The 16,149-nt window shown below is 38.4% G+C and overlaps 2 protein-coding genes and 2 non-coding genes across 4 annotated transcripts; 2 read left to right on the top strand and 2 right to left on the bottom strand.

Annotated features, from left to right (window-relative positions):
* Positions 1-567: 567 nt before the first annotated feature.
* ace-3 (Carboxylic ester hydrolase) lies at positions 568-5,153 on the bottom strand. Its single transcript, NM_064562.7, has 8 exons — positions 5,029-5,153; positions 4,871-4,971; positions 3,890-4,111; positions 3,504-3,830; positions 2,600-3,259; positions 1,905-2,063; positions 1,676-1,860; positions 568-994 (listed from the first exon to the last, which is right to left on the bottom strand). Exons 1-8 carry the CDS (start codon positions 5,098-5,100, stop codon positions 897-899), a joined length of 1,824 nt encoding a protein of 607 aa, NP_496963.1. The 5' UTR covers positions 5,101-5,153; the 3' UTR covers positions 568-896.
* On the top strand, positions 2,124-2,258 carry Y48B6A.20. Its single transcript, NR_051894.1, has one exon. It is a non-coding gene; the product is annotated as an Unclassified non-coding RNA Y48B6A.20 (non-coding RNA).
* Positions 4,186-4,254, top strand: Y48B6A.22. The gene has a single exon (NR_051893.1). It is a non-coding gene; the product is annotated as an Unclassified non-coding RNA Y48B6A.22 (non-coding RNA).
* Positions 5,154-5,321: 168 nt separating the features above from the next.
* Positions 5,322-12,736, bottom strand: ace-4 (Carboxylic ester hydrolase). Its single transcript, NM_064561.6, has 17 exons — positions 12,565-12,736; positions 11,849-11,955; positions 11,573-11,794; positions 11,446-11,524; positions 10,358-10,474; positions 9,916-9,975; positions 9,788-9,858; positions 9,618-9,741; positions 9,046-9,155; positions 8,878-8,978; positions 8,675-8,741; positions 7,068-7,260; positions 6,905-6,990; positions 5,932-6,087; positions 5,763-5,831; positions 5,608-5,714; positions 5,322-5,545 (listed from the first exon to the last, which is right to left on the bottom strand). Exons 1-17 carry the CDS (start codon positions 12,613-12,615, stop codon positions 5,457-5,459), a joined length of 1,809 nt encoding a protein of 602 aa, NP_496962.1. The 5' UTR covers positions 12,616-12,736; the 3' UTR covers positions 5,322-5,456.
* Between the last annotated feature and the right edge of the window lie 3,413 nt (positions 12,737-16,149).

The raw sequence follows: 16,149 nt of genomic DNA, 5'->3' as shown, positions 1-16,149 counted from the left end.
CATCATTTTGCAAAAATAGGAGTTTTTTATATGAAACTAAAATTTTTAAAAATTTAGAATTTCATTTTCTAAATTTTATTTTGTTTTAGAATTTCCACATTTCCGAAAACTTGACATTTTTGAGTACTAGGAGTTTTTTTCAAATTAAAAAAATATTTAAAATTAGGAAAAATTATATTCCAAAACCTTTAAAAATCCCAAAAATTTCGGGATTTTTTAAAAAATTTAAGAAAAATTCGAAAAAAATTCGGATTTCTTTTTCCAAAATATTACTATTTTTAAAAATATGTAGAAACTTCGTTTCAAAATATTTCAATTTTTTAAAAGCCCAAAATTTATTTTTTTACTGAAAATTTTCAAAAATTTTCCAAAATTCAATAGACTAGCCCGAAAAAAATTTAATTTTCAATAATAAAAATTTTGTCTCAAGAAATTCAAAATCTCCAATATTCTAAAAATTAGAGCTTTTCAAAATTTGTAATTTTGTTTAAAAAACCATTATTTGAGTTATTTCAATTTTTTGAAACCAAATTCCTGAAACTCAAACAATTAATTGTTAAAAAAAATATATTACAAATTCATTTATTACAAAATTGAAAAATTACATTAAAATTCATTAAAAAACATACCAAAAAAGAAAAATACTAAATGCAAACCTAGATAATTGGCTAATGATATGTGTAATTCAAATACTGAAGATAGAAATTGGAATGCTGAAAGAGACGAAGGCTAGGAAAGGATATAAAGAAAACAGAGATCCACTACTCCCTGAGAAGATATCGAAAAATGCTGGAATTGTGAAAAAATGCGATAATTTGAAAGAAAAGAGAAAGAATTTTTGTAAGTGAGCACACATGTAATTCACGGAATTTTCAAAAAAAAAAGTTTAAAAAAAGTTAGAAAAAGTTGAAAACTAGTTGAAAGGCTGATAGTAATATTAAATATATTGTGTATTGTGTGAGAGTTGAAGATGATGTTGTGGCGAGTTCTTCCTCTGAAAATCGATATTTAATTAATTATGGAGCAGGGGTGTGCGGCAAATTTGCCGAACTTGCCGAGCTTGGAAAATTGGCCGAACTTACCGAGCCCGGCAATTTTTGAAATTTTCCGCACACATCAAAAATTTGACAATACAATTTTGGCCAAAACTATTAATTTTGTCCTTAAAAATATAGTAATTTTTTTGCCGAGCACGGCCAACTCGGCAAACTAGGCAAATTTGCCGTGCTGAGCTGAGCAAACTCCAAAAATAAGACAATTTTTTGAATTTCCAGGAGCTCCAAAATTACTGAATTCTTAACACACAAATTCATCAAATTTAAAATAATTCAATATCATCTTATTTTAGTATATTTTTTTTGAACAATCAATAGTTTCGGTCAAACTTTTTAAAACCAAATTTGTAGTGTGTGCGGCAAATTTAAAAATTTTTTGCTGAGCTCGGAAAATGGCAATTTCGGAAAATTTGCCGGGCTTGGCAAATGGAAATTTGCCGAGTTCAAAAAACGGCAAATTAGGCAAACTTTCCGGGCTAGGCAAACGGCAACTTCGGCAAAATGGCCAAGCTCGGCAAACGGCAAATTTGGCAAATTTGCCGGGTTTGGCAATCGGCAAATTTCTGCAAATTTGCCGCACTCCCCTGGTTCCTACAAAACGAGCACATAACAGCACTTACTGTAAGCTGAATACTCCATGTCCTTTGCATTCCTCCACAAATCGCATTCAACTTTCTTGATTTCTTGAATCATTCTGAACGACCCAGTCTTGATGTTCATCCACGTCGTGTGATCGGTTCCGTCGTACCGATCCCATTTGATCTTTTGTGTTGTTCCTACTGCTCGCTTCCGAAGAGAGGGTACACTGAAATGAGACCTAATTTCCCACGAAAAAAAAACAATTCTCACCCTGTATTGGCAAATGTGGTCCAGAAATCGATGACTTTCTCGGAAACATCCATCTCCTCTTTTGTGTAGCCAGCAGTTGTGTTATGAAGAGGTACTCCGAAAACATACTCGATTTCATATCCATGCATTACTCCCGTCCATTTTGGCCAGGGATTTGCACTGAAAACAGTTAAGTTTAGGCGTATGGTAGAGGTCCAAAATCTGATTGACAGGAGTCGGAAGCCTAAGCCTAAGCCTAACCCTGAGCATATGCCTAAGCCTAAGCCGAAGCCTAAGCCTAAGCCTAACCCTGAGCATATGCCTAAGCCTAAGCCGAAGCCTAAGCCTAAGCCTAAACCTAAGCATAAGCCTAAGCCTAAGCTAAAGCCTAAACCTAAGCCTAAGCCTAAGACTGAGGTTAAGCCTTGGACAAAGCATAAGACTAAGCCTAAGCCTAAGCCGAAGTCAAACCTAAGCATAAGCCTAAGCCTAAGCCTTAGACTAAACCTAAACCTAAGCCTATACCTAAGCCTAAGCATAAGCCTAAGCTTGAGCGTGGCCTAAGCGAATCTTTGCCAAACTCTTGTAGAATGCCGGCCAGTCTTGCGAACTTCTGAACTATGATATCTTTTAGGCCAAACTTGAGCAAGAAGTTAAAATAAGCATATTTCACGAAAATTCAACTTTTGGGCCGACTTCAGTGTTTCTAGTCTTACCTGGATGGCTGATCAAAATAGTAGACAAAAACATTCGATTGATTCCCGGCCATTTTCGGATAGTTGTGCGCAAACCATATACTGTCACACGTGAAGAAGTAGTCACCGACCATCTGGTTCACCTGTTCCGTATAGAAATCGGTTTTCTTCTTCGGGTCCGTACACTTTGGATCCGAGTACACATACTTGGCAGCTGTTCGGACTAATTCCGGCTGAACTGCGAACGCAGTGTCCACACATTCATGGAATTCATCTCGATCCAAGCCTGGCTTCACTGATTGCTTGTCGAAAAACTTTGCGAGATTATAAATATTCCAGAAGTTTCCCTCGTCGTGATTGATTCCGAACATTAGATTCACATCTGTCGAGTAGGTTCCCTCCCGTAATGCAATAAATCCGTCGAGATGTTTGAAAAAGTTCTGATCCTTGGATACGATTGCGAATGGGAACTCGAGGAAGTTGAGGCCAACGTTCCAAATGTTATCAATGAGCAGCTGAGCCGGAGTATTCCGAAGACATGCAGTTTGATCAGTGATCTTTGTCTGATTGCAGCCGACAAGATCGGCTAGTGCTGTTGATTTTTGTTTTGCTCGTTTCGGAGAATCCATTGACCACTTGTTGTCGAGGGATCCTGATTGGAGAATTCCGTTTTGGAATAATCTTAAATATGAGGTTTTGAGTTTAGTGAGACGCAGTTTTTGTGAAGTACAGTATTCTGTAGAATATTCTTTCTAAAACTAGGTGAAAACTAGGTGATCTAAAGCTAGGAGGCAATGATCGGCAAAAAGCTGACAAAGCTAGCAATTTTTTAAAGAAAAAATCCGAGAATTTCTCAAATTGGATACTCAAGCCTAACAGCCATGCCAATATTTTGTTTCTTTAGTTGAAAACCAGTTAAACCTACCCCTTCGACGCCGGTGCAATTAAGTGAGCTACAATCGAAGCTGCTCCAGCCGATTCTCCAACCAACGATATCCTCGCCGGATTTCCTCCAAACGAGAAAATATGATCCCTTATCCAATAAAGTGCGAGTTGTTGATCAAGCATTCCCATATTTCCAGGAACATCTTCATGATCTAGAAACAGGTATCCAAATGGTCCAACTCGATAGTTGATGTTCACTACTATCACATTTCCACGTGTTGCTAGTTCTTTTCCGTCGTAAAGTAACAGTGATGGGGATCCATACCAGAAGCCACCACCAAACAGCCATACAAGTACAGTAAGATTGCTGAAATCCCGGAAAAAAATTGTTGCATCTAAAGTAAAGAAAGAAAAAATAATACGTACTAAGCATCCGCCGGAGCCCAAATATTCACATAGAGACAGTCCTCACTGACGGGAGTATTTGCATTCCACATTTCACTACCCCAGAATGTTGGATCATAGGAATCTCGTCCCTGAAAACATGCCGGCGATAGAGTGTTCGCTGATATCGTTCCATTCCAAGGTCGTGCTGGAGTGGGCTTTTTGAAGCGGTGCTCATTGATGGGTGGCTCGGCGAATGGTACTCTGAAATGAAAATATGGTTGTTTAAAGGATATGCAAAGACGGTATTTTGCAGGTTTTCAAAAGTTCGAGAGCTTAGGCTTAGGCTTAGACTCAGGCTTAGGCTTAGGCTCAGGCTTAGGCTAAGGCGTAGGCATAGGCTTAGGCTTAGGCTCATGCTTAGGTTTAGGCTTAGGCGTAGGTTCAGATTTAGGTTTAGGCTTAGGCTTAGGCATAGGCTTAGGCTCATTCTTAGGTTTAGGCTTAGTCTTAGGTTCAGATTTCGGCTTAGGCTTAGGCTTTTAGGATTAGGATTAGGATTAGAATTAGGATTGGGCTTAGGCTTAGGCGTAGGCTTAGGCTTAGGCTCAGGAAGCTTTTTTTCAAACTTTTGATCGAATTTTCTGTTTTTTTTTTGTTTTTGGAGCAATTCTACGAGCCTTGAAATTTGCTTCGAAAAATGCACTGAAATAATTTTTTTTTTGTTCAGTCGCCTAAGTTTTTTACAATTTGGATATTCAAAACAGTATTGACCGGCAATTTAAATTTAAATTTGAAATGTGAAATTTTTGACTACTGAATTTGCCGAATTCAAACTTTCAAAAATGTGCATTTCCAGTATCGATAGAGCTCAAATATTTGGCAAGTGGCAAGCGAGAATATTCAAAAAAATAATAATGACTATTTTCTTTTGGAATTTTTGAATTTTCTTGATGCTATTGCCATTCTAGAATTACTTTCATTTCATTTTTCTTGTAAATATTCAAAAAAAGAAAAGCTCACCCCAAAAACGACCGAACTCTTTTATTTCCATGATCGGACTCTGTTCCTCGGACTGTTCCAAGCTTCGTTTGCACTTCTACAACACTTGCTTTTGGCTCGTCCTAGAAGAAATAATGGAATGCTGTTAGTAAAGGTTCTATCATCTTGCAAATTAGTACCTGCTGTGCTGTGGAGACACGGAGGAATGTCGTTGTCGACAGTAAGAGTAGCAAGACACGACGACGACGCATCCGCCCTCTGTCGCGTGTAGATCACCGTTCGTTTCGTTGTAAGACCCTCAAACACGACACGTTAGAGAGAGAGTGAAATGAGCAAAGAGAGAGGTTAGAGAAAAATACGAATTTTAAGATAAAAGTCAGAGATGCAGGAGATCAGAGAGAAATAGAGAAAATCGTGCTTTCAGAGCAAACTTGAAGGGACTTGAAGGAGAAGGGCATGCTAGAAATTTACTGAATTTTGAGAATTTGGCATTTATTTTGATAAAATGAAAAGAGATCAAAAAAGAAACAAGCCCGCAAATTGAACTGAAACTGGGGGGGGGGGGGGAGTTTTCGGACTAGTAGATCAGGGGTGGAAAGAAATGATTTCAGAAAATTTGGAAAATGAATAATGGAATATAGAGTAGTAGCCAATAGGAATATGTTGTCAAGGAGCTTGATGAGTATTCTTGTGTCACTGAAAATATAATTAGTTAGACCTAAATATTTTGAGACTATTTTAGACAATATTAAAATTACAGTATGCCGTGTACTCTGTATCCTTGACTCTTCTCCAAAACTGGCATTCCACTTGCTTTTTCGGTTTTATCGGTCGAATATTTGAGCCACTGCGGAGCTGCATCCAACTGCAATTCTTAAATTTGATAAAAAATAAATTTTGAAAGCAAACGAACCGATAATGATTCTGCTCGTTGAACTCTGGCCAATGTTCGCTATTTTTTAGAACACGCAGCTTTGGAGTTCTGGAAAAAAAAATGAAAATTCGCCATTTCCGTCGCCAATTTCCTTTCTATTGTCTGTCGTCTCTCACCACACCCTTACTATTTCCCATTGTGCACTTACCCATTTTTGGCAAAACTCGCCCAAAACTGCATAATTTTTCGAGAGAATATCTGTTCTCTTCGCTTATAATTCTTTGAATAACTTAACGGAATTCCGAAAACATATTCGATTTCGTATCCATGCATTGCGCCAGTCCATTTTGGCCAAGGGTTTGCGCTGGAAAGAAATTAAAATTTTTGGGGAATAATTTTAAAGGAGCAGAGAATCAAACACATTTTTTGGATTAAATGACAGAAAATAGACCCTAATGACCGAATACAACTGTTAAAAATGTTTTTAAAATTTCTTAATTTTTTAAATGATTTTTTTAAAATTTTGCAAAAATCGACAAAACGGCAGAATTAAATTTGAGTTCCCGCGCAAATGAGTGACGTCATTTTCTACACTTTTGCATTTTCTGGCTAAATTTACAGGTTTTTCTTGATTTTTTCGTCTAATTTTTCAAGCAATTTTTCAAGAAAAGTATATATATATATACAGAAATATTAAATTGTCACTTTTTAGGCCAATTTCTTTCGGAAAAAAAACTTGAAAGTTGAAAAACAGTGGCTTAAATCAAATATAAAAGAAAAAATCAAGAAAAAACGGGCAAATTTAGCCAGAAATGCAAACATGTTTAAAAAAAATGACGTCACTCATTTACGCGGTAATTCAAATTTAATTCGGTACGTTGTGTCAGAGTGTCTCATTTCGGCTTGATCTACGTAGATCTACAAAAAATGCGGGAGAAGAGACGCAGAGTTCTCAACTGATTTTGCATGGTTACGAACGTGCTGACGTCACATTTTTTTGGGAAAAAATTCGCGCATTTTTTGTAGATCAAGCCGTATGAGGAGAGCCTGACACCACTTGTTTCGGCGGTTTGTTTGATATTTGAAAAATTTATAAAATCATCAAAACATTTTAAAGGTTATATTCGGGTCTATTTTCTGGCATTTAAGCCAAAAATCAAAAAAAAATTTGGCTCTATTACCTCGAAGACTGTGTAAAATGATACACAAAAACTTTCCCGGGTTTCCTCTGTGGCGAACTCGATTTTACTCTCGGAATTGAACGAAACTGAAAAATACAAGGAATAAAAGAATAAATCTTCAAAGGCAGAAAATATAAAAATTGAGGCAATTAGGCGGGAGTACCTGATCAGCTAGCCACAATGAATCACACGAGAAAAAGTAATCTCCGACGATTTGGTTCATTTGGCCCGCATAGAATCGAGTCTTTCTTCCGTGATCTGTGCAATTCGGATCCGAATAAATGTACTTGGCTGCTGAACGAATGATGTCGGGTTGAATTGAGAATGTTCGATCTATGAGAAAATCGAACTCCGTTCTGAAATTTAAGAAAAAGTGAGAAAAAAGCACAGGAGTGATTATATTTCGATCTGAAAAAACCTATAATTAAATGAAAATTGCAATAGTTGGGTTTTGGCGAACAGAGGTGACATCATGCGAAATCTGATATCATAGGCTTCTTGAATCTAAGTTTTGACGATGAATTGCACCTGCTCGGTAGGCCTATTGTACCTACTTAAATTTCTATAGGGCATAAAAGCCAGGGGTGTTCGGCAAATTTGCCGAATTCGCCCAAAAATTCCGATATAATTTTTTCAAAATTTTCCGAGTTTGTTAAGCACGGCAAGTTTGCCAAATTTGCCGAATTTGTCGTTTGCCGAGCTCGGCAAAATTGACGAATTTACAGAGAACGGCAAGTTTCAAAAAAGTAGATTTGCCGAATTTGCCGAGATAATTTTTTTCAAAATTTTCCGAGTTTATTTAGAACGGCAAATTTGCCGAATTTGCCGAATTCGCCCTTTGCCTAGTTCGACGAGTTTGTCGAAAATTTCGAAAAAGTAGATTTGCCGAATTCGCCATGCTCGGCAAATTTTGAGATTTGTTTCTAAATAGTTCTTAGAGCTTCAGCCCATTATGTATATGCTTGAACAAAAAAAATCGGGGAAACTCTTTCTCCATCTCTCCAAAAATTCCCACACAATCAACGTCATTTTCCTTAATTCTCACATTCTTTGACTTTCAACGTAAGGCGATTCTCTTTTGAATTGAAAAGTGTCGATTTTCAATTGCAAAATAGAAAATTCACTCATTTTTTGATTTGAGTAGTAAAGCTTCCATGGTAGGCAAACGTATATTTTAAAGTACATTTGTGCCTACTTGCCTGCCTGCCTGTTTCCTCACTTCAGGAATCCTCAAGAAGACAGGAATAGCATAGAAGCCTGGCTTTTTGAAAAATTTTCGTTCGTAAAAAATTATATATTTTGACTAGAATTTCTGTGGAAAGACAGGAGGCATTTCTGAAATTCAAAAAAAATTAGTTTCCAGCTTTTGCAACACTGACAAAATTTTCAAATTTCAAACTTCAACGAATTTTCGGTCATTTTTTGAGCGCCCATAACTTTATTTTGAGACGTTTTCAAGAAGTTTCATTATAAAATTCGGCGTTTTCAGGCAATTTTGACTCTAATAAAGCGATAAAAAAATTTTGACCATATCACTTTATAGAAGAATAACAAGTTAAAAAGTAGCTTATCATTTTCGAAATTTTCAGTAATTTTTTTTTTAATTACCGATTTGGGCATCTTTTTCAAACTTTAACTAGGTGCCAAAATACGAAAAATTCGGTGTTTTCAGGCAATTTTGACTCTAATAAAGGAATAAAAAAATTCGACTACTACACCGCCTTTAAAGAAAACTACAAAAATGAGAGAAAATCCACAAAAATAACAAACCTGTTCAACTCTGGAGGGTCGGCCTTGTCGAAAAACTGTGGTAGCTGGTAGATATTCCAATAGTTGCCTGCAAGTGAAAGATCCTTCTCGAGACTGTTTCTGACACATTGTTTCTGACACCCTCACAATTGGAGCCAACAACTCCACCCCCTTCTCCTCCCCCTTGAATGCCCTCTTCTCCCCTCCTCCCCCATCACACGAACCTTCATCCTTGTTCATCCCAATCATCAGGTTCACATCTCTATTGAAATCGCCTTCACGCAACGCCGCATGCGCGTCTAGATGGCCAAAGAAGTGCTTGTCACTGAAAGGAAAAGCATCGTGAAAATTGAGAATTTGGGTGATGGAATATTCCAGGAGAACACACGCACCGCGAGACAATGACAAACGGAAATTCGAGATAAGTCAGAGAGATGTTCCAAGTGCTCAGGCTCAATTGTTCCGGAGACACTAGACGGAGGCATGCCATTGAGGTGTCCACCTGGAAGTTTGAGAATTACGTACCTATAGCTTCATGCGGAAATATGTTACCTAAAGCCGCTTTTGTGCCTGCCTACGTGCCTACCTACATGCCTGCTACCTACTTACTGGAATATGTTCGCAAAGTAGACTGGATTTTCCGTGCAAACCACATTTTTTTCAAAAAAAACCCTTTAGAAAGTTCCTGCATGTTCCAAAATTTGGCAACCTTTTGTTGAGCTTATTATGTGGTTATAAATTTACGAAAGTTCAGATTCTGCACGCTTTTTGAGTAATGGGTTTTGAACTAGAAAATTAAAAAAAAAAAAAAAAACTTTTTCCGATTGACAATTATTTGATAAAAGTTAGCTTAGGTTTAAGTTTATGCTTAGGCTTAGGCCTAGGCGAAGACTTATGTTTAGGCTTAGGCTTAGGCTTATGCTTAAGGTTAGGCTTAGGCTTAGTTTTAGAAAACAAAACATACCGTAGTCTTATTGCACCCGACAAGTTCCAAAAGTTTCTCCGACTTCTGTTTTGCCCGAAATGGAGAATTAATCGCCCAGGTGTTCTCGAGACTTCCGGATTGAAGAATGGCATTTTTGAATAATCTAGAACATGGATGAATCTATGAGAGTACATGGTAATAGATGATACCCTCGGGAGCCTGGTGCAATCAGATGAGCGACGATCGAGGCGGCTCCAGCTGACTGACCGAAGACGGCCACCTAGAAGAAAAAAGTGGTGAAAGGAGCAAAGGGAAATAAATTCCCGAAGAGTCGAACCTTGTCCGGATTTCCGCCAAATGACACAATATTTTGACGAACCCAATGAAGCGCCAATTGCTGGAAAAAAAACGAAAAAGTCGTCTCGGGAGACCTAATCAAAAGGGTTCGTTCCATCTCTTCTGACCAAAATTCCAGAAGAGATAGAAAGAAAAGAAAAGGGAATATGGAGGGGGGGGGGAGAAAGTGAGTTAGGCGATGTGAAAAATTACTCTCTAAAGGAGCACAGGCGGGAGTAAGGGGGGAGGGAGGAGCAGCAAAAAAAGAGCAAGTTTCTCTGTGTGGACAAATGTTTCGCATGTCGATGTGCACTTTCGTGAATATGCGTGTGTATGTGTGTGTGTGAGGGTGTGAATATTTGTGTGGTGAGAGTGAGAAAAAGCATAATAATAGGACCCTTTTGAAAAAGAAAGAGCAAAAGGGGTGGAAAGAGAGGGGTCACCTGGTCCAGGAGGCCCATGTTTCCGGGAGCATCTGGGTGGCCCAGGTAGAGAAATCCGAACGGGCCGAGACGGTAGTTGATGTTCACGACAATCACGTTTTGGGTGGAGGTTAAGGCCTGGAAAATGTTGACGGCATAGCTGATGTGTCAGAAATTTGTATCTAATCTTGTATTATTACTGTGAGAAAATTTCCGGGGGCAAATTTTCCAAGTGCGAAATTTCGAAAATGTGGACTTGCTGAATTTGCCGAGCTCGTCAAAATTTGAATCCACATGAGCATTACAATTAGACAAAAATCGAACCAGTTTCATTAATTTTGGCACTTTTTGAGATCGAAAAATTATTGAGATTTACCGACCACGGCAAATTTGCAGATTTTGCCGAATTTGCCGAGTTCGGAAAATTTTAAAATTTGCCGCTTACCGTATTTTTTTCCCTATTAGACTTGCAATGTCCTTGCCCCACTTTGACAGCCTATAAGTCGGTTCCCTTCGGTTTTATCAAAAAATTGTCAACTGGCAAAATATGTGCAAAGTATTTTTCTACAAGTTTATAGTAACGCACTTTTTCATATAATCAAAGGCAGCCGAGATATAAGCCGTCAAAGTAGAGTAGTAAGAGTGCAAGTCTAATCTTGAAAATATAGTTTATGTTATAACCTTTGCAAAATGTGAGCAAATTTTCTAGAATTTTGGCAAGCTTTGAACATGCTTCCTGAAGAACTCGGCTATTAAATTTGTCAGGGAGTGGTCAAAAGTTTGGCAAGAATTCATAGTTAACATGGTTTGACCAAAATCGGGGTCTAATTGTAAGTAAATTCTGAACAAGATTTAGCAAGAAGCTAGCACCTTGTGGTGTCAGGCTGCCCCCTTACGGTTTGATCTACAAAAAATGAGGAATTGTTTTGCCCAAAAAATGTGACGTCAGCAAATTCTTAACCATGCGAAAACAGTTTCTTCTCCCGCATTTTTTGTCGATCTACGTAGATAAAGCCGAACGTCTGACACCACGTGCAGCGCCAAATACCGAAATTTTTACTTATTAAATTTTACATAATTTTTGGATTCAAATTAATTTGAAAGCTCACTTTCCCGTCGTAGATACTCAATGACGGGCTTCCAGAGTAGAAGCCCCCTCCAAAAAACCACACCATCACTGTGAGATTGCTGAAAGCTTTTTTACTACAACACTTTTTCCTATTCAAATCCACTTACTAAGCATCCGCGGGAGCCCAAATATTCAGGTATAAACAGTCCTCACTAATTTGAGTATTCGCGTTCCACATTTCACTTCCCCAGAAGCTCGTGTTATAATTGTCCCTTGTCTGAAAACAGGCGTTCGCCGGTTTTGTCGCATCGTAGAGTCCTCTCCATTGTTTCTTTTCCCGAGGTTTTCGAAAACGAAAATCTTCGACTGCAGGCTCCGCGAATGGGACACTGAAAAATTGGAATGCTCGAGCAAAAAATTTGTCTGAAAAAAGAAAAAATTACCCAAAAAAAGTTCGAATTTTCTTTGACAAAAAGAAGAACTCAGTGCCCTTGATGTCCCCAAGCTTTGTCTCAAGAACCACCGGATGAACCGCCTGCACTGAATCGATCTGGAAGTTCTGATTTTAAAAGTGCCTGCCTCATGCCTACCTACGCATGTCTACCACCTATTTTCTGCATTCTGTATGTAAACTTCGGCTTTTGGTTTTTGCATATTTTGGAAAAACTAGGAAAAAACTTTTAGATGAACTTCGGAAGTAGGTAGGCAGAAGGCAGGCTGGGGAAGGCACAAGGCATGTAGGCAAAAAAATCTAGGGTTCCCAAAGCAAGCAGGGTAATTTTCAGAGCCTGCCTGCATGCCTACCTACGTGCCTAACAGAAGCTTAATTTCAGCATAGGCACCTGATGGGTGTAGGTAGCCTTTTTCAGAATAGGCACCTGATCGGTGTAGGTAGAAAAGACTTTTAGGTAAACTTTGGGAGTAGGCATATGGTAGGCACAAGGCAGGTAGGCATAAAACTTTTTGAAAAAATTACTCTATACTTTCTAAGGTAGGTAGGCGATTTTTCAGACTTATTTTAAAAAAGTGCCTGCCTAACCACGTTCCGGCCAACTTCGGCATAGGCACATGGTAGGTATAGGTCGCCTTGTAAGTAGGTGGTTGTTTTTTTTTTAATTTTTAGGCATTTTCTCAAGCTTAGATCTTAAACAAAACCCACAAAAACAGTAATAAAAATGAAAAACGCGAAGAACGCAAGTTTTGGTTTCATCGGCGATCCGAGACGTCGTCTTCTTTTTGTTTTTTGTTTATCTTGTGAGGGCAGACACCACCACCCCGGGGGTCGTTGGTGACAGCGGGCTGGCTCGGCGAGCGGAGAAGGGGACCACACACTAAAAAATACAAACAAAATAAAAAGAGATTAGAAATTCGTAGAAGGAGGGGGGGGGGGGAGGAAGAATAAAAGGAATGTCAGCAGGAGAGAGGAAGACAAAAAAAAGAAAGGAATAACGAATTTCAAATTGAAAACGACATAAACATTCCGAATTTTTGAATTGGTTTTTTTGTTTTAGTTTTGGCTCTAAGCTAAAAACAAATGTATTTCTAGGGAAATTAGAATATCTGCCTGTTGAGTAAGGCGTAGGTCGCCTAGGCATTCAGATAGGCCGGCAAGAGTTTTGAAATCGCGCGGAAATAAAGAAGTCGACCAATCAGCGATTAGCAATGGTCGTGGCCTGCGTCGCTGATTGGCCGGAGGTTGGATACGGCTTTTAGGCCACTTTAGGCAATAATTTTTTTTTCTCTTTTTTTTGAAGTACAAAAAGAAAAAGAGTAATTTTTCTAGAAATCAAGCCACAAAAAAAATTGAAAAATATCTGGCTGACTGCCAAAAAGTTAACTTGCAACAGGTGTACACAATGACAAGAGAGAGATAAAGAGCAAAGAAGAGGGGATACAATGAGGTTGTCTTGTCGCATCATTATGTTGATCTTCTTGTTTTCTTTTTCTCTCGACAAAGTTTATCCAAGACGTGAGATTTAGTACAAATAGACACACATTTCGATGTCGACGCATCACCACCCCACCCCGACAATTGATTGATGTACTGATTGGAGAAGTGATAAAGAGGCTTGTGGAGCACAACAAATGAAACATTTGCAGAAATGGAGGTGGCCAACTGTAGGCCCGAAAATGCCTGGCCTACGCCTACCCAGTAGGTGAGTCTAGGAAAATGTCGGGCGCTGCAGACCAGTCAGTCTTTTAGTCAGTCTTGCAGGCGAGCATGCAGGCACATTTTCTGCAGCATATATCGACAATTTTTAAAAACTACGCAAGATTCCATGGGAGACAGGAGGCATGCCTGACGCCTGCCTACTTGCCTCACACCGGCCTCGGGGCTCGCGGTTCACTGTACGAGGTAGGCAAATATGCAGGGAAGATTTAATTTATAAGGGATGACAAAAATCTGAGACTTTGCTTTTTTAGACCCAAAATGACCCAAAACTACCGAATTTCGTAATGGGACGTTTTGAAAATTTCTTTAAAAAAAAAGCTATGGCTGTTCAAAGTTCTGGAAAAATGGCTCATTTTCAGCTAAATTCCAAATTTTTGCAAACTTTTCGGTGTTACAGCGCCTGGAACTTGATTATTATTTCTTTCACGGCGGCCGACAATTCCCGAGTTTGGTCACTAACTGTATGTATATAATTTTATGATGAGTTGCTAAACTCGGAAATTGACTGCCGCTGTGAAAACCTACCCCTCGGAAAATTTTCAACTTTCAAAATACCGGCCCTAGTGATAATTAATAAAAATCAAGTTCCAGCGTCGCTGTGACAAGGAGAAGTTTTTGCAAAAAAATTGATTTTAGTTGAAAATGGGTCTTTTTTCCAGAACTTTGAACAGCCATAACTTTTTTTTGAGAAATTTTCAAAATTTTTCATTACAAAATTCGGTAGTTTTGGGTCATTTTGGGCCTAAAAAGGTAGTCTTAAATTTCAGTACTCCACCTTTAAGCTGTAGAAAAGAGGAAATGGAGAGGTTATTTTTAATTGCTGAAAAAATTTTGAAACTTCACTCTAGACTTCTCGAACAAAATTTAAAATAAGCTAATACTTGGCAGTACTCCTTTTTTCTCATTCCTATTGTTGTATTACTATGTGTATGTTTAATTTTTATAAAAGAGTCAGCTGACTTACTGACTTGTCACACAACAAAGTGCATACCATTAGACAAAATTGGTATTAATCAATTCACATTCAATTCAGAGATGACACCTACTTAATTTCGAAAATGGACTATACGAGTAGTACAGTTATTATGTTATAAATTCCGATTGGAGTCAATTAGGGAAATGGAGCAAGGAGAGCTGAAGATAATGGAACAGAAAATAGCAAGAGCAAAAGTAGGGGGACCTTGGGAAAGCGTCACAAAAAAAAGAGAAAGAGAATGTGCAAAAATGCACAAATCAAATATTCCAGAGAGCAGAAGGAAGAGATCCGTATTCAAGAGACTTCAACAAAAATCATCCTTTTCTGGAAAACCGAAAAAAAAAACAAAAGACGGTGTCCGGTGAGGCGTTGGATGAAATTTGTTGCAAGGAAAAGGAAAAAGAGCACAACTTTTTGGTACGAGGAGCTCCCCAAAAGTGTATCTGTTTGGATGGCCATTGCACAAAAATCTTAAGAGACTGGGGTGGGAGAGTGAATGGGATTAGAGCAGACGCAGAGAAAATTGAACGGTAAATACTCGTTACTTGTGTGTGTGTGAAGTACTGTTGCCGCCACCGCCACCGCCACAAGTAACCTAGATGTTACTTTTATCAGTTGAAAGTAGGATTTTGAGGTTTGTAGGTTGGTTGGAACATGTAGTGTGTGAGTTTGTAAACTTTTTCTGGAATACATAAAGCACCCGACATCTCGCGAGTTTTTTGTTGAAGTGTTTTTTCAAAACGCCTCAAAAATTTTGTTGCTGAAGCTTTTTTCAATGGGAAAGGTCTTGTTTTTGAATTATGAGTATTTTTGGAAAAGTCGTCAAAAATGTACTCGCGAGGTGTCGGGCGCTGTATCTTAATAGACAATGCCCCAGCAATACTACGTCAGTTGAACATTTTTTAATAGCATGTCTAGTTGCTTTCTTAAAATTGAAAAATTTGCAAAACTATGGAAAAACTAGAAGGGGATATTTTTGGACAGTAATGTACTGGCAAATTTCCAGTTTGCCGAACTGCTGGAAATTTTTATTTTCGGTAAATTGCCGGTTTGCCGAATTGGCGGAATTTTTCAATTCCGGCAATTTGCCGAAAATTTTCGGCAAAATCGACAAATCCGCAATTTGTCGATTTGCCGATTTGCTGAAAATGTTTAATTCCGGCATTTTTCTGGTTTTCCTATTTGCCGGAAATTTCAATACCATCAATTTGCCTATTCGCCTATTTGCCGGAAATTTTCAATTCCGGCAATTTGCCGATTTGCCGATTTGCCGGAAATTTCTATTCCGCCAATTTGCCTTCGCGAAAAAAGAGAGCACATCTCTAAACTCTCAATTTTCAAAGCTCAATTTTCAATCTACAGTAGTATAGTCGTTGAACGGGGAAGTATGGGGAACTGATTGAGAACCGAATGCGGTTTGATTTGATTTTCCGCCGAAAGGTTTCAACATCTACTGAATCGAATTTGAAGGAATGCGACAGCAGACGGAGCACGTTGATTTTTTTGCCCGGGAAAAAGTGCAGGTTTAACAAGTTTTTTTTTGGGTTGAGGAATATTCAATGAGCAAGGAAGGCAGAGAAGTCATACGGGTTTTT

This window comes from Caenorhabditis elegans, chromosome II, assembly GCF_000002985.6.
Source record: "Caenorhabditis elegans chromosome II".
Taxonomy (NCBI): domain Eukaryota; kingdom Metazoa; phylum Nematoda; class Chromadorea; order Rhabditida; family Rhabditidae; genus Caenorhabditis; species Caenorhabditis elegans.
Note: the sequence above shows the minus strand (reverse complement) of the source record. Positions and strands in the feature narration are given on the sequence as shown.

Excerpts from the sequence above, each read along its gene's own strand:
- ace-3 (NM_064562.7), bottom strand. The coding sequence starts at position 5,100 with ATGCGTCGTCGTCGTGTCTTGCTACTCTTACTGTCGACAACGACATTC. Across the intron at positions 3,831-3,889 it reads TGGGCTCCGGCGGATGCTTA|CAATCTTACTGTACTTGTAT; the intron begins GTACGTATTATT and ends CCGGGATTTCAG. Across the intron at positions 2,064-2,599 it reads TATTTTGATCAGCCATCCAG|TGCAAATCCCTGGCCAAAAT; the intron begins GTAAGACTAGAA and ends AACTGTTTTCAG.
- ace-4 (NM_064561.6), bottom strand. The coding sequence starts at position 12,615 with ATGAAACCAAAACTTGCGTTCTTCGCGTTTTTCATTTTTATTACTGTT. Across the intron at positions 11,795-11,848 it reads AAAATTCGAACTTTTTTTGG|TGTCCCATTCGCGGAGCCTG; the intron begins GTAATTTTTTCT and ends CCAATTTTTCAG. Across the intron at positions 11,525-11,572 it reads TGGGCTCCCGCGGATGCTTA|CAATCTCACAGTGATGGTGT; the intron begins GTAAGTGGATTT and ends AAAAGCTTTCAG.